This window comes from Cetorhinus maximus, chromosome 6 (genome assembly GCF_964194155.1).
Source record: "Cetorhinus maximus chromosome 6, sCetMax3.hap1.1, whole genome shotgun sequence".
Taxonomy (NCBI): Eukaryota; Metazoa; Chordata; class Chondrichthyes; order Lamniformes; family Cetorhinidae; genus Cetorhinus; species Cetorhinus maximus.
In genome coordinates this window covers 99636689-99655860 of record NC_135884.1, presented here as the reverse complement: position 1 = coordinate 99655860, position 19172 = coordinate 99636689, and the positions used below count along the sequence as shown (strand labels likewise).

General features: G+C 43.0%; 1 protein-coding gene across 1 annotated transcript; it reads right to left on the bottom strand.

Moving 5' to 3' along the window:
• Window positions 1–1063: 1063 nt before the first annotated feature.
• On the bottom strand, window positions 1064–18930 carry LOC144681363 (chymotrypsinogen 2-like). The gene is made up of 7 exons (XM_078542959.1): window positions 18873–18930; window positions 18670–18773; window positions 8254–8333; window positions 8083–8161; window positions 5969–6149; window positions 1323–1456; window positions 1064–1225 (listed from the first exon to the last, which is right to left on the bottom strand). The coding sequence occupies exons 1-7, from the start codon at window positions 18928–18930 to the stop codon at window positions 1064–1066; spliced, it is 798 nt and encodes a 265-aa protein (XP_078399085.1).
• Window positions 18931–19172: the final 242 nt, after the last annotated feature.

Here is a 19172-nt window from a genome sequence, read left to right as displayed (position 1 = left end):
CCCGGTAGTTCAATGAATTTTTTTTGTGAATTCTAAAAATAAAGTCCCAACTGACCAGCTGGGGCTGAACTTTGTAGGGCCAGGTCCAAATGCATCATCCTGCAAACTATTGGCGAAATTTGTCATTTTTCTAAACAAATTAATATTAATAATAAAATCAGAAGGAAGACCTCTCAGAATATTTAATAACTATGTGTGTAAGGCTATGGGACAGCTTTAAAAGGCGTCCTGTCAGTCACTGAGTTATTTTGCTACAAACTCCAAGCCAGGAGCAAGTTGACCTTCCTTGATGTCCCACCCTCTCTGTGACCAGGAGGTAGTAGGTTAGATATTCATAAGTAGCAGGCTTTCTATGTCCATGTTCATTTCTAATTTTGAAATGTCAAGGGTATTTTAATTGTTTTTACAAGACTATGATTTTAAAAAGATCCAAGATGATGAAGTCATTGGAAGAATGATTTTCTATAGCACGTAATAAAGTTGCATGTTCTGACTTAACGCAGCCCTGCTAGTCACATGATACGCAATGTGTTTGAAAGGAACAATGATGGTCATCAGCTTTGGAAGATTGCACTTTCATTTGCTGGTAGCTGGGTTTGAATCAGTTACATTAGAAAGAGTGATCGATGACCTTCTCTCCCTGGTGCCTGTTAAATGCAGCTCTTTAATATATTGTTTCTGCACATTTCTCAGTGCGCAGAAACTAGAGTGTGAGGAAATGGAAATGTCACACATTTTGTAGATAATAAAATTATTATGTATATTCAAAGTTTGTACCCTGCAGCAAAAGCAATAATGGTCCTTGTCCAAATGTGAATCAATGTTTTATGACATGCTAAACTCTTTAAAGATTACCTTGTGAAGTAACATATGAGAAACAAAGTACCCAACCCAACTTGTGGAGCGGGATGAGGAAACAGCAAAGATTTATTTTGTCTTATTCCAGCTGGATGCAACTGACTGTCCCTCTTTCAAGTACCGAGGAGAGGGGAAAAAAAGACACTCGGCATTCATTTTGCAAGTTCTTTATTTTAAAACTAATTAAACTTTAATGTAAGTTCCTCTAATTGGCAGCAATTGTCTGCATTATCCAGGATTGGAACTCAGTCACCCGAGTATAGACTGAAGGGATTCGGAGGGAGCAGTTACCACTGCCCCAAGAAACGATGCCCACCAGATACCAGACTCCTCCATCTTTGCAGACAAGAGGTCCACCTGAGTCACCCTGTAGGAAGAGGACAAACCAATTCAATGTGATTGTTACCAAAAAAAACGACTATTTAATGCAATGCAACATTTTCCTTATGACATATTTTCCATACCATGCAGGAAGTAGCACCAGCACCACCAGCGCAAATCATACCACTCGAGATGCTTTTGCCCCACGTGTTCTGGCACTTTGCATTGGTAAGGAGAGGAAGGGCTGCCTGCTGCAGTTGGCATGGAACATTGCTCGCTGAGGGATCAAGGAAGAGCTCTTAGTATGTAGTTAGGTTATCTGGAACTATTGAGGCAGTCCTAAGTTTTCAAATACCTACAAATTTATTAAAACAAAGAGCAGTTTGACAATCACGCCAATGTCACTCAATAGAGTAGATAAAAAGAAACTATTTAGTCTGCTGGGGGAAATCCAGAACAAGGGGCATAATTAGACCCACACCATTCAGGAAAGAAATCAGGATGGCGGAAACCTGGAACTCTCTTTCCCAAATTACTGTGGATGCTGAGCCAATCGATACTTTCAAGACTCGGATCAATGGATGTTTGTTAGGTGAGGGATCTGAAGCAATGGCAAGTGAATGTGTTGAGTTACTCATCATCTGCATCTAACTGAATGGTGGAACAGGCTTGAAGGACCGAATAACCTCTTCCCATATTCCTATTTAATTTTCTTGGCAAAACTATATTGGATGCAGCCTCCCTTACTGATTCTAGACAATGCCTGCCTTGGGATCTAAAGAAATGGTTCAAAGAAGGAAATGGGGAAGTCATGAATAAAGACAGGAAACAGAGTAAATTGAAAACAAGTGAGATGAAGGAACGTGTATTAGCTTTGTGAGCTTTTAAATCACTTCACAGAATCACTTGGCCTTTGATTTTGGACCAGGCATGATGAGGATCTTAAAGCCCATAAATATGGATTTTCTTTATGGTGTAATAGTTTTCAAGTGTATTCCAAAAATGCATAATTTAGGGAATTTTGTATTTGATCATTCCTGACTTCTAGTATTTTAAGTTTGTTTACTGGGGAAAAAAACTCCTGAATTCTTATTTGACACTGGTGTGAACGAGTTAACATCTTTGACTTCTGGATCTTCTAGATCAAAAGGAAAAAGCTAAAGGTTGATGAGTACCCCAGGGGAAGTAATCCCCCTTGTTTCAAGGAGATGTTTCAGTTTACTCTGCAACATATGTCAGAAGAAAAAATAACCACTGGTTAGGACCTGAAAAGCTGATTGGTTGACAAAATTTCAACAGGGGGACTTGAACAGCCATCTTGTAAAGGGAACTACGAACATCTTGTGTGTTCATGTTTGTAACAGCTGGCATTGATCTAATGGGCCAAATGACCCTGATGTTCAAACTACAATTAATGAGCCAATTACGAAGCCCTTCTAACACATTAGAAAAAAAAGTAATTTTGATCGCCATAACATAATGCAATCAATATTCCAATGAACATTAAAAATAACGCACTAAACATTTGATTCTTATTAATTACCTCATTCTAAACATTTGTAATTTATTTTTAAATAGTTTAAATATTTCCTTCACTAAATGTAGAGAAAGATTGTATTAATATAGAGTCTCGCCACATTTTTCCGGAACATCCCATTGTGTTTCACATACAACTTAGTGCATTCAAAGTCTGGCCTGAGGTGGAAATGACAGTCATGTTGTGCACACTAGTAAAAAACAATTTCTGCTACCCTATGTTTCTCTAACTAGTGGACTGACCTCTTCAGTGATACTGTATCATAAGCCTTGCTGACGTTTAAAGAGTTGGATTTTCTTCTGCTATGCCATTCAAAATTATGCAGGATAATGGACGAAAATTAGGGATATTAGGTGAGGAGGGTTATGCAAGGATCAATTGATTGCAATCTCTGTAACTGGAAGGGAAGAAAATTTACCATGCCACATGGCGGGGTCCAGACATAAGGAAGATGGCTGTGCTAAATACAGTAATCATTTATTATATGTTGCCTTTGAACCATTTCTCTATTGGTAATCTTCAACAGCTTCCATTCTCAAATAATATCAAAAAGCTTGCCAAGTCTGTCCTTGCCACGATCTATGGTCTTACTATTGTTAGGAAATAGAAAAATTTAAGTATGTTATATTGGTATTTGTGGGTGTTAGGAAAGAGTTTTAGCTTTAATGTTTAAGTTTGATTTGCATTTCTGTATCTGTGTGTTAAGAAAGGCCAAACAGAGTTTTAGTTTCACTTTAAAAAGGTGCTTGCATTTCTAATGAGTTTTTTTATGACTGTAAGCTAAGTTAAACAAACAAGGGTAGAAGAATTGGACCGTTGCCTAGCAACAGGAGGCCAGAGTGGCAGGACCCTCCCACAGAATTAAAGAAACAGCAGTTTTGATTTGGAAGCTGTGGAATTCAGTTGGTTTTTGAAAGTAGCTGCCGGGAGAGACTGGAGCAAAGGGGACAGATAGCTAGTCCAAAGCTAAGGAACACCCCAAAAATCCAGGGGAGCAGAAGAGGGGAAAGTCCAAAAAAGACCTTCTAGCCAAAGGAAGGACAGGAACCTGGAAACGGTCCTGTTAATGAAGTTAAGACTGAGTGGAAGAGAGAAAGGCTTCAAGCTTCAGATTTAAAAGAGGCAAACGCTGGAGAAAGCAGATTTAAAGCGAGAACAGCTTGAAAGAGGCAAGAAGGTCCAAAGAGACAACTGAAGGTCTGTAACTCTTTGCTATGGGCATGTGAAACAGTGGTAATGTTGACGGCTGAGTCAGTGAGAGGGAGTGCGTGGAAGACAGCTTGAATGCATGTGGTGACTAAGGGAGGAGGACCATCAGAAAGAGAGTTCTAAACACTGAAGGTGCACCTTTGCGGAAGGTGTCTGAGAGAAAGTGTCGGTTTGGGAGAAGATTCCAATGAGAGTTCTTGGAAAGTGGAGATCAGAAACCCTTGTGTGAAAGACAGAGTGCAATGAGGCCGGTTGGCTCACCATTTGACAAGCATCTGGGGGAAATTGAGGAGAGACCCACAGCATCTGTTTGAGGTGGCATCTGTCACTTGGTTTCAGAGTGTGGTGTGCCTGACCAAAGGGTGCCTATTAGTACATGGACTGTGTACTTACTGTGGACATTAGAGTATAAGGTGGCTTTTGTAACTGTGTTAGCCTTACAAACCTGTATATATCTGTAAAGGTATAGTTGTGGGTGAAGGAGTATCGCAATATAGTTAATCTTTTTCTATTTAATAAATGTTTTATTCTTTTGTTAAAAGTTCATCAGCTGACTCCTGTGACTCTGTTCAGTAGCTACTCTCCACATAGCTAAACAAACAAATAAAAGTTAGGATCTATCAAGCTAGGGTCAAGCTTGTCCAAGGGTAATCTCAGCTGGGATCGTAACGCTATGTCCCAGAGAATTGACTTTAAGGTTCTTGTCTTCAGTTTCAAATCCCTCCACAACCTTGCTCCTTCCCACTGCCCTGATCTTCCCCAGATTGTATTCCTGCTTACCTTCTCCAGTTCTCCAACACTGGCTTGTGTCCCATTCCCTCATCCTTCCACTGCTTCAGCCAACTTATCTCTGCCCCCTTGGCGTTTCCACCTTGTCACCTCCCTCTTGCTTAGAAAAACTTCAATTGTGTTTTTATTCCTTCAATGTCTTTCTTTTGCCCCACTCAGAACCAATTCATTATCCAGACTATTCATCACCATGTGCCTTGAGATACCTCTTCTTTGTAATAAACTCTGGTTTCTTGTGCACCGTCACTCCTTCACCCTAACATTGACAGCGTGCCTTCAGCCATGTAGACATGAAGCCCTGGAATTCCCTCCTCAATCCTCTTCACCTCCCCAGTGCTCTCTTCTCTTGAAAAGCAAAGCTTAAAACCTGCCTCTTTGACCAAGCATTTAGTCACTTGTCCTAAAGTTTCCTTCTTTGGTGCTGTGTTAATTTTAGTTTGATAATGCTCCTGCAAAGTACTTGTGTTACTCTACGCATTAAGCATGCTATATAATTTTTTAAAAATTCATTCAAGGGATGTGGGCTTTGCTGGTTAGGCCAGCATTTATTGCCCATCCCTAATTGCCCTTGAGAAGGTGATGGTGAGCTGCCTTCTTGAACCGCTGCAGTCCATGTGGTGTAAGTACACCTACAGTGCTGTTAGGGAAGGAGTTCCAGGATTTTGACCCAGTGACAGTGAAGGAACGGCGATATATTTCCAAATCAGGATGGTGAGTGGCTTGGAGGGGAACTTCGAGGTGGTGGTGTTTCCATGTGTCTGCTGCCCTTTCCCTTCTAGATGGTAGTGGTCATGGGTTTGGAAGGTACTGTCTAAGGAGCCTGAGTGAATTGATGTAATGCATCTTTTAGATGATACACACTGCTGGCACTGTGCGTTGGTGGTGGAGGGAGTGAATGTTTGTTGATTGGGTTCCAATCAAGCGGGCTGCTTTGTCCTGGGTGGTGTCGAATTTCTTGAGTGTTGTGGGAGCTGCAATCATCCAGGCAAGTAGAGAGTATTCCATCACACTCCTGACTTGTGCCTTGTAGATGGTGGACAGGGTTTGGAGAGTCAGGAGGTAAGGTACTTGCCACAGGATCCCTAGCCTAGCAAATTATTGTCATGAGCACTGTGGAAACATAAGTTATAGTTGTAGAAAGCAAAGTGCAGAAAGGAGCTTTTACAAATGTGATCACTGTTTGTTGAGTCCACCTGTAGTATTCTAACATAGACAACACAGTTTATTTGGAAAGTAGATATAAGGGTGCCATACCAGTCGATCGGGTTAGACCCCATCCTGAAGTGACACACAACTTGCCCCCTGGGAAATCGGCGGCAACAGTTGCCAGGCAAACAGGGGAAATGCGGTTAGTAAATCTAACAGGGGATGTGAGCTTCAACAGAGTCACATCATTAACCATGTTATGTGGATTCCAGGCAGGATGGGTAATGACCTGTAACAGAAAAGGCAGAGATTAGGTCTAACTCACTGGGGATAACTAAGCTTCCATCCTGTTATACAGAAGGAACAATAGTTTCTCTCAGGTTTGGTAGATTGTAGGTAAAGCAACTCAACTGCTGCAACTTTGCCAGTAATCCTGTTTGCCTCTTGGAGGAGCTAGGAGCAGGGTGAGGGAGGGAGGGGGATGGGTTGTAGCAAAGTTGTAGCAGCTGAGTGGGAATAACTCTGAAGAATTACCGCTGAGAGGTTGCACCAATACCCAAACCTGTTGCTTTAAATTCTTTAAGGATTGATGTGACCATAGCACAGAGTGGTGCCTAATCGTCCAAGAGTAATCTAGTTTTTGCATGATAGTTCAGCAGAAATAGATGGCTAAATCTTCTATAGAATCAGATGTTGGCCATATTTGGGCATTGTGAAATTTTGGTGAGATGAGGGGCTATATATCTCATTAATTTTTAAGTTTAATTTTACATAGCTGTCAGGATTATCACATTCATTTTAGGGGCTTTTTAGGAGATAAATATCTTTGTACTTTTTTAAAAATCGGCAGTTTGTGATTTTTTGGGGTTATATACAGGGTCTACACTGCCCATTAGCAGACTTTGAAAGGTCCTTGCAGCGTCTACAGAGAAAAGAAAAAAAATTATGTTTCAGGTCTCCACAGACTCTGCATTCTCCACTGATGCCACCCGATCTTTCCAGTATTCTATGTTATTTTTATTTTAAACTTCCAGCATGTGTAGTATTTTGCTTGTTGCTTTAAAGGGCCTTGTCCAGAGTTGGAGATGTTTTCAGGCTGTTAAATGTGGAACAGTTAGAAGCAACTTGCTTTGAAAGTTTGTCCTTCATGTCCCTCCAAACATCTGTGTATAGAGATGTCACTGAGACAATACCCTTCTTGCTTTTTTACAATACACATAATTTACCTCTAGACCACATTTCTTGCAAGCAACAAAATCTATTTAAATTGCGGGTTTGGCTTTATGACAAATTAATATATTTTTTTTCCCTGAAGAAAGTGGAGGTTTAATTAGTGGCCAATGCACTGGGGCAGACTATATGTGTATCAATGCAATGCACCCAGGATAACTGGCTCCACATTATATTATCAATTACATCATCAATCTCTGCACAAGCCTCTTAAAGGGAAGGTAACTTTAATAAGATCAGAATAAAGAAATTTTTTATTATTTAGATCAATGGGAAAGCAAGCTCTGGCACTCTTGTATTGGTATGGCCTCTAGATTTAGCAACACAAATTGTCGAAATCATTGCAGAATAAAAATGTAAATAATAACATGATATTTATGCGACGGTAACTTGAGAAACTAATTATTGCTGACGTGAGCCAAAATGTGAGGGCACTTTACTTAGTTAAAGAGTGAAGATAATAAATAAGGTAAATCTTATCCTTTGTGACGCTAGGAAAGTTTCTCTTTCAGTTCTGTAGAGTTTGAGGAGTTTATTCACTTGAACTTTGCACTTCATTTGGAAAATTGGGCTCCACTGGCAAGGCTAGCATTCATTGTGCATCTCTCATTGCCCTGAGAAGCTGCTGGTGGGGCTTCTTCTGTTTGATACAACTGAGTGGCTTGCTACGCTACTTCAGAAGGCAGTTAAGAGTCAACTATGTACAGGCCACACTGGGGAAGGACAAGGGATTTCCTTCCCTAAAGAATATTAATAAACCAGTAAGCTTTTGCAACAATCCGACAGCTGGATGGTCACTTTTACTGATGTCAGCTTTTCATTTCTAGATTTTTGTTAAAACTGAATTCAGTTTCTCAAACTGCCATGGTGGAATTTGAACTTGCATTAATCGAATTAGTAGTGCAGTAACATTGCCAGTACACTCTGCCAAGCTATGATTTCTTTCTGCAAAATTCACAAGTAACAAACAATACCAGAGGATTTCTAGGTACCTTTTGAATCCTCATATGCTGGGCGCCTTCATGTGTTGAACATTTATTGGATGCTCCAATGATTGCAAGGTTCGTTGTGCTACGGGGAAGAGAGACATTGCTCAGAGTAAGGGATTTTTGTCTATGAGTGCTATCATTATGGATTCTGAAGATTCTGAGTGGAATTCTTACCTCACATCACAATGGGCAGCAGTCACAACCCAGTTTTCATTGATCAAGGAGCCCCCACAGAAGTGCCAGCCAGTGGTGTCCTGTTAGACAGAGGTGATGAGTATTCAGCGGAGAAAAGGAAAGAAAAATCAGTTTCCTTTGGCCGTCACCAGGCCAAAATCCATCACTGTCAATCGAAATTCCTGACTCATTCAAGCAGTTCCGCCTACCTTGAGATGTACAAGTGTCAGCCAGTTTGGAACATTTATGTTGACAAAAATTTGAGTACTGCAGATTTGCCACAATTTTTTGGGATGTTTCAAAGCTGTGATCATTGTTTTTTTGGAAAAGGTTTTATGTATAAAAGAATTAGTATTTAAAACTGTCCGCAATATATCTGTTGCAGAAATTGTATTGGAATCAAAGTAAGTTGATTGTTTCAGGACAGAAACATTGACCCAGTTTTGCAGCCAGCGGTCAAGTGATGGCACTTACCATTGACATCAAAAATAGTTGCCCACAAAGATTTAGTGATGCCTATAGCACTGATTTCACTTTTTCCAATGTTAATTTCATCATCGCACCAGTTAGTGGGCATCTAAGGAATCCAGCAACAGTGATGTCATAAAATAGGCTAAGCAACCAATCAGATTGAAGAATCCTCACAGACGGCAAACCAAGTAGCAAACAGGCTCTACATTTTCTGTTTTTATAATTTTATAGAAAGTGAAATTAAGAATAAGATATACATGTGGAATTAAGGTAGCAGCATAAATATTACAAACAAATATCGTAAACAAATTTTGTAAAAAAAGTTAATTGAAATGGAAAAATTCAACATTGCACAAATATAAAATTAGTTTTTTAGGACCAGAGACATTGTTCAGCAATAAATTTTGATTTAGGAGTCTATTAAAATCCAAGTTATACACCATTCAACAAGGCATAGCTTTTTCAAGAGATTTTATAGTGAGATCAATAGTGTTGTGTCCAAATTTAAAAGCAGAACCTAAAGGTAATAATATCTGCATTGTTACCTGATGCTTGTGGAAATTGGCATAGGGATAAACAAATTAGAAGGTTAAATTTGTGGCTGAAGAGCTGGGCCCAGACTTTCATCTTTGAGGCAGGAATTGCGAGCCGGGCCATTTCCTTACGTCGCGATCCCGCCTCCTGCCTGTCAGTGACCGCTCATGTTAGTTTCATCGTGGTTGGTGGACTGGGCTGGAGTTGGGTTGCCACCTCTGGAAGCAGGCCTGAGGCCGGAATGGAGGCAAGTGGATGCCGAGACAGGCAAGTTAGAAGGCCCACCTCCATTCCCTGGTACATTGGCCCAGATTGATAGCTGAGTGTGAGGCCCCCTAAAACCTCACCCTCAACCCCCATCACCATACATGCCCCATTAGAGCCCAATGTCCCTCCATACACCCCATGCCAACTCACCCAGTACCCACTATATACAGAACTCTTGAGCCCTCTTATAATATTGGGAAGTCTTTGAGATACTAATGAAACTGTCAACACAAACAAATTCATTCAAAAGCCACTTTGAAAGTAAAACCTAATTCTTTCAAATGGTCATAAAACCGTCAAGATAAAAAAATCTCCCATTGCTCTTGACAGTTGTGTCAACAAGCTCTGCTGAACTGGATCCATTATTGGAGTTTGGAGCTCAACCAAGCATTTATAATGGGATTTCATTGCACAGCTGTATAAAGAAAACCTTTAGAATATATTAAACATTAAACATGAATACATTAAAACTATTGAGGTAGCCTGAATAGATGACCATTTGTTCCACTGCTTCAAAGGTTCAGCAGATGGCTGGACTGTCAATCAAAGAAAATATTAAATCACAAGGAAAATTTGACACATTTAAAATCTGAATTTCAATAGTGTTGAATGCAGGAGAACACTTTATCCAATGGATAAAGTACTTTAATGCATCTAACCACTTTCACAATGCTGGTCAGTTTAATAGTCACTTGCTTTTTCTAAACAAAGCCCTATCATTAATTATTGTATTAAAACATATTCAATTTATCGTGCACCTTTACATTGTGATACGTGAAGTTGTCAACAACTTTTAAACTTGCCTGTCAAAAGGTGTCCGACTCCAGACTAGGGTTTCTCCATGGTTCACGGCTCTTCTTAAGAGCCATGAACCATGTCACCTACCAAAATGAACCCAATTCCATGGAAATACGGGGAGGGCGTCTCCTCACCCATACAATGAAGCAGGGAAGGGCAGGATTGCTGTGTCTGTGCTTGCTACCTGCGCTTTTATCCTGTGTCCTTAAAAATGATGGGAATGGGGGCAGGAATCATAGAATTGTGTCCCACACACTATTTGTAAATCCCGCCTGCCTCCATTCCAACAAGGACAGAGAAATGAAAATCCAGCCCCTGGTGTGTAAGGCAGGGGCTTTGCTTCATAGGCCACTGGCACCTGTACTGGGGAAAGAGGAAGAGGTTGGGAGGGGCTCCACTTAAACTAAACTGGGACCAGTGTCCTGGCAAATCAAATAAGTAGAGCAGTAGACAGAACTTTAAACTAATAAAGGGGTGGGGGGGGTGGGGGGGTGGGGAGGGGGGGCGGGGCAGGAGGATTCAGGAAAGGATAAATTCAGAAACAGCAAAGGAAATGTCAAGGCTCTAGAGTAGAACAGCATTTGGGTAAAAATAAGCAGAGTGGGTCAAGAAGGAACAGTGAGAGCAACAAAAGTAACAAGACAATGATGACTAAGGTCAGGGAAAATTTAAAAAACAGTCAAAGCTATAGATTTTATATTTGAATGAGTGAAGCATGCACAATAAATTGAATGAAATAGCACTGATAGAAATTAATGGGTATGATCTAATCGCCATTACAGAGAGGTGATCGCAAAGTGACCAAGGTTGGGAACCAAATACTCCGGGATGCTTAACATTTAGAAGAGATAGACAAAATGAAGTAGGTGGAGGGGTAGCCCTAATAATAAAGAATGGGATAAAGATGGCAGGGAGGAAGGATCTTAACTCAGAAAATCAAGAAGTAGAATCAGTTTGGATGGAGCTAAGAAACAGCAAGGGGCAGAGAATTGAAGGGAGTTGTTTACGGGCCCTATAACAATCATTATAGCCTAGGCAAGGGCAGGCATAAATCTGGAAATTAGAGGTGCATATAATAAGATTTATACAGCAATCATAATCTTCATATAGACCAGGCAAAACAAATTTGTAGTAATAGTGTGGAGCATGAGTTTATACAAGATAGTTTTCTAAATCGGTGTGTTGAGGAATAACTAGGCAACAGGCTACTTTGGATTTAGTTTTGTGCAATGAGAAAGGTTAATTCAAAACCTTGCAGTAAGGGGGCCTATAGAAAAGAGTGACCATAATATGATAACATTTTATATTGAGTTTGAAAGTGATTCAGTTAAGTCTGAAACTAAGGTCTTAAATCTAAACAAAGTAAACTATGGAGGTATGAAGGGAGAGTTGGCTAAGGTAGATTGGGAAACTACATGATAAGATGTGACGATAATATAAGCATTGGCTAGCATTTAAAGAATTAATGCATGATTTGCAAAAAATATACATTCTATTAAGTCACATAAACCCCATGGAAAATGTAGCCCAACCCTAGCCAACACGAGGAGTTAAAGATAGTATTAGATCAAAGGAAGAGGCGCCAAAAAGAGTATTAAGCTTGAGGATTTTAGATTTCAGCAAAGGAAGTCCAAAAATTGATAAGGGTCAGAATTTTATGTTTGGTGTGCGGGCGCACGCCCGACACACTCGAGCATAATATGATGCGCGATAACGTCTGATGTGCGTTCCAATGTCATTGCGCACTCGTGTGATATTTCATTCGGTGGCCATGCGCCGGGGTCAGCTGTGCAACCGCCGATAATTGAAAGGCTTATTAAGGCCATTAACAAGCTAATTAAAATCAAATTAACACTGCCCGTCCAACCTTACGGCTAGCGGGCAGGCAAAAAGGCCAAGCGGCCTTTACATTTTTTAGGTAACCTCATCCACGACTGGATGAGGTTTCCTAAAGAAAATAAAAATTTTATATTTGAATTAAAAACATGTCCCAGCTCATGTGACAGAGGCCACATGTTTTTTTAAAATTCTTACTGTCTTTATTAATTTTTTTAAAAAGCGCTTCAATCTCCCTGAGGCAGCTCTGTGCCTCAGGGAGCTCTCTTTCGTGCGCATGCGCGGACTGTGCGCCAGGCCTGCTCTCCCTCCTACCCCCGCCCGCACATGTAGCGCTCAGCGCTGGCGCTTGTAATTCACACAGTGGAGCTGATCGCGGGCGGCGGTCAGCTTTCCGACAGCCCCTGCCCGCTCCTGCCGAGCCCGCCCAACGAGGGAAAAAGTCTGGCCAAGGAAAGGGAAAATAAAATATGAGGAATAGACTAGTAAGAGATATAAAACAGATTGTAAACCTTTCTATAAGTATGTAAAAAGAGAAAGATTAGTGAAAGTACACATGTTTTAGAGGCAGAGGGAAAGTGATATTTTCATAGGGATGAGGAAATGGCAGAGACATTAAACAAATACCTTGGCTCAGATTTTCGCCACAAATATGGGGAAAATCCCAGAAATAGCCAAAAATTCTAAATCCTGCCCCTGAACCCAGCATTTCCCACCTTCACAGGGATGGGACTGGAGTTGGACCAGGGTTCGCACATGCGAGATTCGTGGAGACAGCTGGCCATTTTATTTAAATCATCAGCTGCCTCCACTGAAATGGGATTTTGGAAAGCCAGGAGTGTGAAACCTGGAGTGTGCAAATTAGCCCAGGTGAGATCAGGTCTGAATTTGTTGGGTACCCAGGATACCCCTTTGGAGAGGTAAGGTACCCCTTTGGATAGTGTCCCTGGACATGTTTGGGAGAGGTAAGACACCCTTTAGGAGAGTTTAGACACCATTTTATATTGTTAAAATTAAACATGATTATGTACTTTTTGTGCACAAACTCATTGGAACTGTCAAGATGTCAAGGAACTATCCAGCTGTCAAGGAACCGTCAAAGAACTGTCCAACTGTCAAGGAAGTGTCAAAGTTGTCAAGGAGCTGTCAAGGAAGTGTCAAAGCCGTCAAAGCTGACAAGGAAGTGTCCAAGGATACTAGGTGAGTTGTCATGGAGGGCATAAGGGCAAAAGGTCATGTGTGAGGGGGACATAGGTTGGAATAGAGGGTATGAGGGGCCTTGGGTGGGAAGCATAGGTTGGCATGGATGAGTCTTAGGGAGTGTATGGGGGGTGTGGGCTGGAGGGATGTTTTTGTTTTAATCTTTTATATATTTAAACACGGCTGGTGCACAAAAGCAGGTTTTCCTCCTAGCCTGCCTCCACAGTGTTTCCCATCCCAATTCCTATTTCAGCTTGCCCCACCCCACCCACGTGACCGAAAATTCAACCAGTGGGCGGACAATTTTAAAGGTCAGGTTGACAGGGCCGGGAAATCTCCGGATTCAGCGCACCTGACCCAGGGACGAAAATCTGGGCCCCTCCGGACAAAAAAGAACATTCCGGAAATAATGAGGAACCAAAGGTCTATGAGGGACTTGAAATCTGAATAAGTTAAGAAATAGTACTGGAGAAATTAATTGGGCAAAGCGGTGAACAGCAATGATCTAGTTTAATGGCAGAGCAGGCTGAAAGGGCCAACTGACCTCCTCCTGCTCTTATTTCATATGTTTTTATATTAAAAAATGAAAGTTCGCATCAAATCAGTGATTTCTAATTGATTTCTCATCTGCAAGGACTTCAAGTGAAGGAACAGGGCATCACTGGCAGCAATCTCTGGATTTCTGCATTTTAACTGCACATACACTGATGCCAGAAATTGCTGTCAGTTTCACAGAGTAATAACGACAAACACTCAATTTCATTATTGTTACAACTACAAAATTCAGGGCATTATATCATGTAATGCTCAAAAGGGAGAGATTTATTGTAGCTGGCTTGCCCATGTTTACTCTAGAGGGGCTAAATTTGATTGCCCATGAAAATAGGCGCTGGGATCATGATGCACAATTAACCTGCACCCATTCAATATGATGTAGTTTATTTTAAATTTATTTTTAATTTTTAAATTTTTAAAAAATGTCCTAAGCGGCAGAGGTCACATGTTTGGAATCACCAATAGCCTTAGACACTGCTCAATTCACCACAGGCACATCCCTTATTTAGCAACCATCTTTTCCAATCAGGACTCCTATGAATCATTCATATGCTTCACCTCACGCTCACACAATTATCACAGCTATAAATCTCACACCCACATCTCAGTTTGCACACACTGTCAACTATTCAACCATAACAGCCACATGACCCAAGCACATTGCACCACACTCACTGAGACACATTCCTTACTCTTGCAGGAGAAAGTGGCCCACAACTGGAGGCAGCGGGAACTAATCAGGTGGGGACTGGCGTCGTTGCATGTTATAATCCCCATGGAGGATTAATAAATAATGTTGGTCATTATTGCGATGCTCTTTGCTGAGTTTATGGCCAGCAACAGGCCTGAAACCATCAAAGATGATGGTATCCTCATACAACTCCCCGTAGACTCTGCCTCTCACATCCAACCTCAGCTCATCCCACACTCACTGCTGATTTATGAGATGCAGATAATCTAAGCAAGCACCTCTTCCTATGGCCCCCTCCCTGCACTACAGGCTTACCCTTGTGTCTTTTTCCAATCAGATATCCGAGAAGTGCAATTTGACCAGGCAGTGGAAGAACAGCAAGGAGACACTGATAATGAAAATGCAGCATCACTCCATTCAACACTCGAAGCCACCAGCTCAGACACTGGCAGTGCCCATAATTTAGAGGATAACAGCATAGAGACAGGATCTGCATGTTGAATCATAGAATGGTTACCACACAGGTGGAGGCTATTCACCCTTTGAGTCTTCAAGAGAGCAATTTAGCTACGCTCACACTTCGACCTACTTCCTGTAGCACTTCAATTTTCTTCCCTTCAGGTGCTTATCCAATTCCCTTTTGAAAACCATAATTGAAGCTGCTGCCAAACACTTTCAGACACTGCATTCCAGATCTGAAACACTGGCTGCATAGAAACTTTTCCCTCATCTCAGGTGGTGGGGCAGTGGTCACACATTGTATGCAACAGTGAATGGCAAACTGCAAGACGTTGCAAATATGCAGCTCCAGCCTTGAAGGAGGCTGATGCATAAAAGTTCATCACCACAGCCACCTTGATAGCCATTGGTAACGCGTTCCTTGCGCTGTCTGAACTGTTTTGGCTACAACAGTTGGCAGATTTCAGTGAGGACGCCCTTATGGAAGCACAGACATCTCACACATTGTTCCTTGCTGAGGTTCATATAGGAGGATTGTTCAGGGAGCACCCTCTCCTGCTGAGAGCACTTCTCCTCCTCCTCCTCCTCCCTCTTCCAGCAGCTTAGCCTGCTTCACTTAACCTCTGCACATTCTCCCAGCCACATTGTATTCCTACTAGATCACTCATGTCTAGGAGGAACTGGTTTGTGCAGAAGACCGAAGTCAGCAAAAGTCCCACAGTACCTGCCACACCACCCCGTGTAGACTTTTACAACATGAAACACCTATATTTAACACAGAACACTTGTTGGATCATGTCAATTGCCATAAGAAATCAACCAGTAACTAACCTGTTGTGGTATAATGATCATTTTAAATAGCACTGGTCGGATGTCCTTCCTGTGCTGAATGCATGTTCAGCCATGTGTGATTAGAGGTGGTGTTAGCTGGAGTACTGAGCACCAAATGGCACCGCTGGTGTTAAATCAGCATTGCACGCAGATTGGCATCATGGTTTGTCTGCTATGCATACTTCCAGAAGACGTTCAGTGCCCTCACTAATATGGTGGCTGGCACAACACCCCAGAATCATGGGCAGAATTTTCAGATTGGCGGGCAGGTGCAGTTGGCGGGTACAGGACCAGCTGGGAAATGGGTCACCGCCCATGGTCAGCCCATGACTGTGATTTCACACTGGCTGGCTAATTAAGGCCTGCTTATTGTGAATCGTGGCTTCCCAATGGTTGGGAAGGGCCGGGCATGGGTCCAATGGCGACCTGGCATGCAGCTTAAAAACGGCACCGGCAGCCCCTTGAAGGCTGCTGGTAAAGAAGTAAACAGTCTGCGTTATGGAGACGGTAGTCATGGCCTTAGCAGCGGCTGGAGACGCCAGACAGGAGGGCCGGTCGGATGGGTGCTCGACCCTCGGCTTTTCGGATGAGTGCCTCGCCGTGCTCCTGGAGGAGGTGCTGACAGGAGGGACACCCTTGCACCAAGGGATGGAAGGAGGAGGCCACCACACCCGATGAAGAAAGCCTGGGAGGAGGTGGCAGCAGAGGTCAGCAGCCATGACGTTGATGCGGTGCACATGGGTGCAGTGCTGCAAGAGTTCAATGACCTGCTGTGCTCAGTAAGGGTGAGTACCATGTTGGCATGGATCAGTGTTAAGGGCTGGCTGTCCCCCTGTGAAGCTCAGGGGTGTTAGAGTCTGAGTGCCAACTGTCAATGACACCAGAGCTGGCCAAGGGGGTGAGCCCTGGCTGCTTGGCTCGAGTGCCTTGCAGCTCGCAGGCCACGACTCTGGTGTGCCCTGCAAGATTTTCCTCAGGTGGGGTTGGCCAGGCTGCAGGTAGAGAGTGGACTAATCAACGCTACTCTGTTTTTTCAGGAGAAGACAAGCCATAACCAATTGAAGGGGTCACGGACAGACAGAGACCCACCCAACCTGCTGCCGCTGACCAGGTTCAATCAGGACGCCCTGGAGCTAGAGAGCTGGCACATACCATGTGCAACTGGTCGTGGAGAGGCAGGGGTGTCAGATGAAGGTAAGAGTGCAGTGCACAGAGTTGAGAGTTTCAAATTGTGCAGCCATTCTAGTGTAGTCTCTTCACTGATGGGAACCTCAAACCTGGAGTCCCCATTGATCATTGCAAGAAGATGGCACCATGATGCAGATCTCCATTGTCTCTCCAGGGTGCCTGGCATGCACAGTGACAGTGTGATGACTTTAACTAATGACATGTCCTTGTTCTCCCTTAGATTCACCAACACACACTCAATCGCAGGGCCCCGAAGGGCCACCCCTGACGTCAGAGAACCACCAGGCTTCATCTACACCTGCGTCACACCCGCACTCTGAACCAGGCACCAATGCAGATACCGGCATCTTGGTGGGCATTAGATCATCGGCTACATTGTCAACGCACATAGCTGAGGGCACTTCACACTCGCTTGAGGTGCAGGCGGAGGCAGAGAGTGCCCAAGGCGCCAGCAGTCGGAGACCAGGATGATACTGGGTCGAAGGCAGATGATGAGCCTTCCGCTTTGGGCTTTCTGCTGGCCCTGCCGCCCTTGTGCCTGCGCCTCTCCTCCCACAGGTCGCTCCCCTGGAAGCTGCATCGAGACTCCTGGCCTCCTCTCCCTTCTACCCCTCTCTTCCTCCTGAGGGGAGGTGCCTCCAGCAGGTGCATGCCCAGCGGAGAGCACAGTCCCCATCGCCAGGGTTATAGAAGGCTGTTTGATACCTGGAAAGATCCACATGGTCTGAATCCTCCAGGGGCTTTGGAGACAGCAATGAGTCCCAAAATGAAGCTTGGAAATGCTAACAATGAAGCCCCAAACAGAGATGGAGTTGCTAAGTACCAATAAGCAACCAGCAGTGAACTATCTCCTCACTACTCACACTGACAATGCTGCTGACCCTTTTTATTCTGCCCTTGGATGAGGTTTTGCAAAATGTTGGCTGCCCGCCTGCTAGTTTTGCCCGTGCAATATGCGCGTAATTGTACAGGCAACATGAAATCTTGATCAGTTGCCTTTTTAATGGCCTTAACTGGCCTCTTGATTGATGGCGGGCGTGGCTTTGACATTTGCGCGCGCCCGCTGACCGAAATATCGCGCAAGCACGGGATGACATCAGGACACTCGCCCGACATCATCTCACACAGTTTCACATCCGATCTGGTCGGGCGCGTGACCGCCCGATCAGCATAAAATTCTGCCCCATGTGCGCGTGGGCTCAGGCGTCACTTTGGATCTCAAACGGCAGCTGCAGTTTCCAAATGAAGGGTACTCCCAGTCTGAGGTTTGCAACATAAATGTTGCAGGTAAGCATAATCTGAGATTAGCCAGCGTTTAATTGATTTTAGTGAAAGAGGCCTGTAGATCAGATACTGTTTGTACATCTCCTGTTCCAGGTGGGAATAAACTAACACGAAATGACTGTGTCATTGAAAACAGGAAAAAGAACAAAAACAAAACTCAAAGCGGTGGCAGATTATCAGTACTATTGAGAGTTACACTCAATTATATCGATGGCTATTTTATAAATCCGTGACTGTCATTACTGATGATATATCTAGCACATTGGGAGTTGTGCTAATCTCTAACTGTAGTAACAACATACCTGCAGGGAGACCTGCCAGGGCCAGGATCCTGGGACAGCGTTTTCGCCATTTACAATCCGTGCATAGCCGGTGACAACAGGGGTGATGGCTGGAACCCCACAGCCTAGATTTAAAGTAGGCAGTGCACAAATAGGAGTTAGTTTAAGCAACGTGCTTCCAAGTAAAGCAAATGCTAAAATAGTCACTGTAAAATGTAACTTACTCCGCCCATAAGCTGTGCCGAGGAGGGTGAGGCAGGAGATGAGCCACAGGAAAGCCATGGTTGTTGCTTTGGCTGTTACTTTGAGTTTGAGAATTGTGATTAAAGTCATTTTATAGCCTAACTGTGATACTGGCTATCGCATAGATAAAAGTCTGAGCTTTATAACCATATGTCCCTGACAGCATTTCTTTCCACCCATTGTTGAAACAGTGAATATACATTACTGACTCCTGATAAATTTAGTATGCGTGTCTGCAAATGTTGAACACAGATGAAAATTTCTGCAAACTGAGAATCTCA

What these genes read in the sequence shown, in the direction of transcription:
- LOC144681363 (XM_078542959.1), bottom strand. Translation starts at nt 18,930, where the DNA reads ATGGCTTTCCTGTGGCTCATCTCCTGCCTCACCCTCCTCGGCACAGCT. An exon ending in GCTGCCCATTGTGATGTGAG is followed by an intron (nt 8,162 to 8,253) that starts GTAAGAATTCCA and finishes TCTTCCCCGTAG; the next exon opens with CACAACGAACCTTGCAATCA. An exon ending in AGCATATGAGGATTCAAAAG is followed by an intron (nt 6,150 to 8,082) that starts GTACCTAGAAAT and finishes TTTCTGTTACAG; the next exon opens with GTCATTACCCATCCTGCCTG.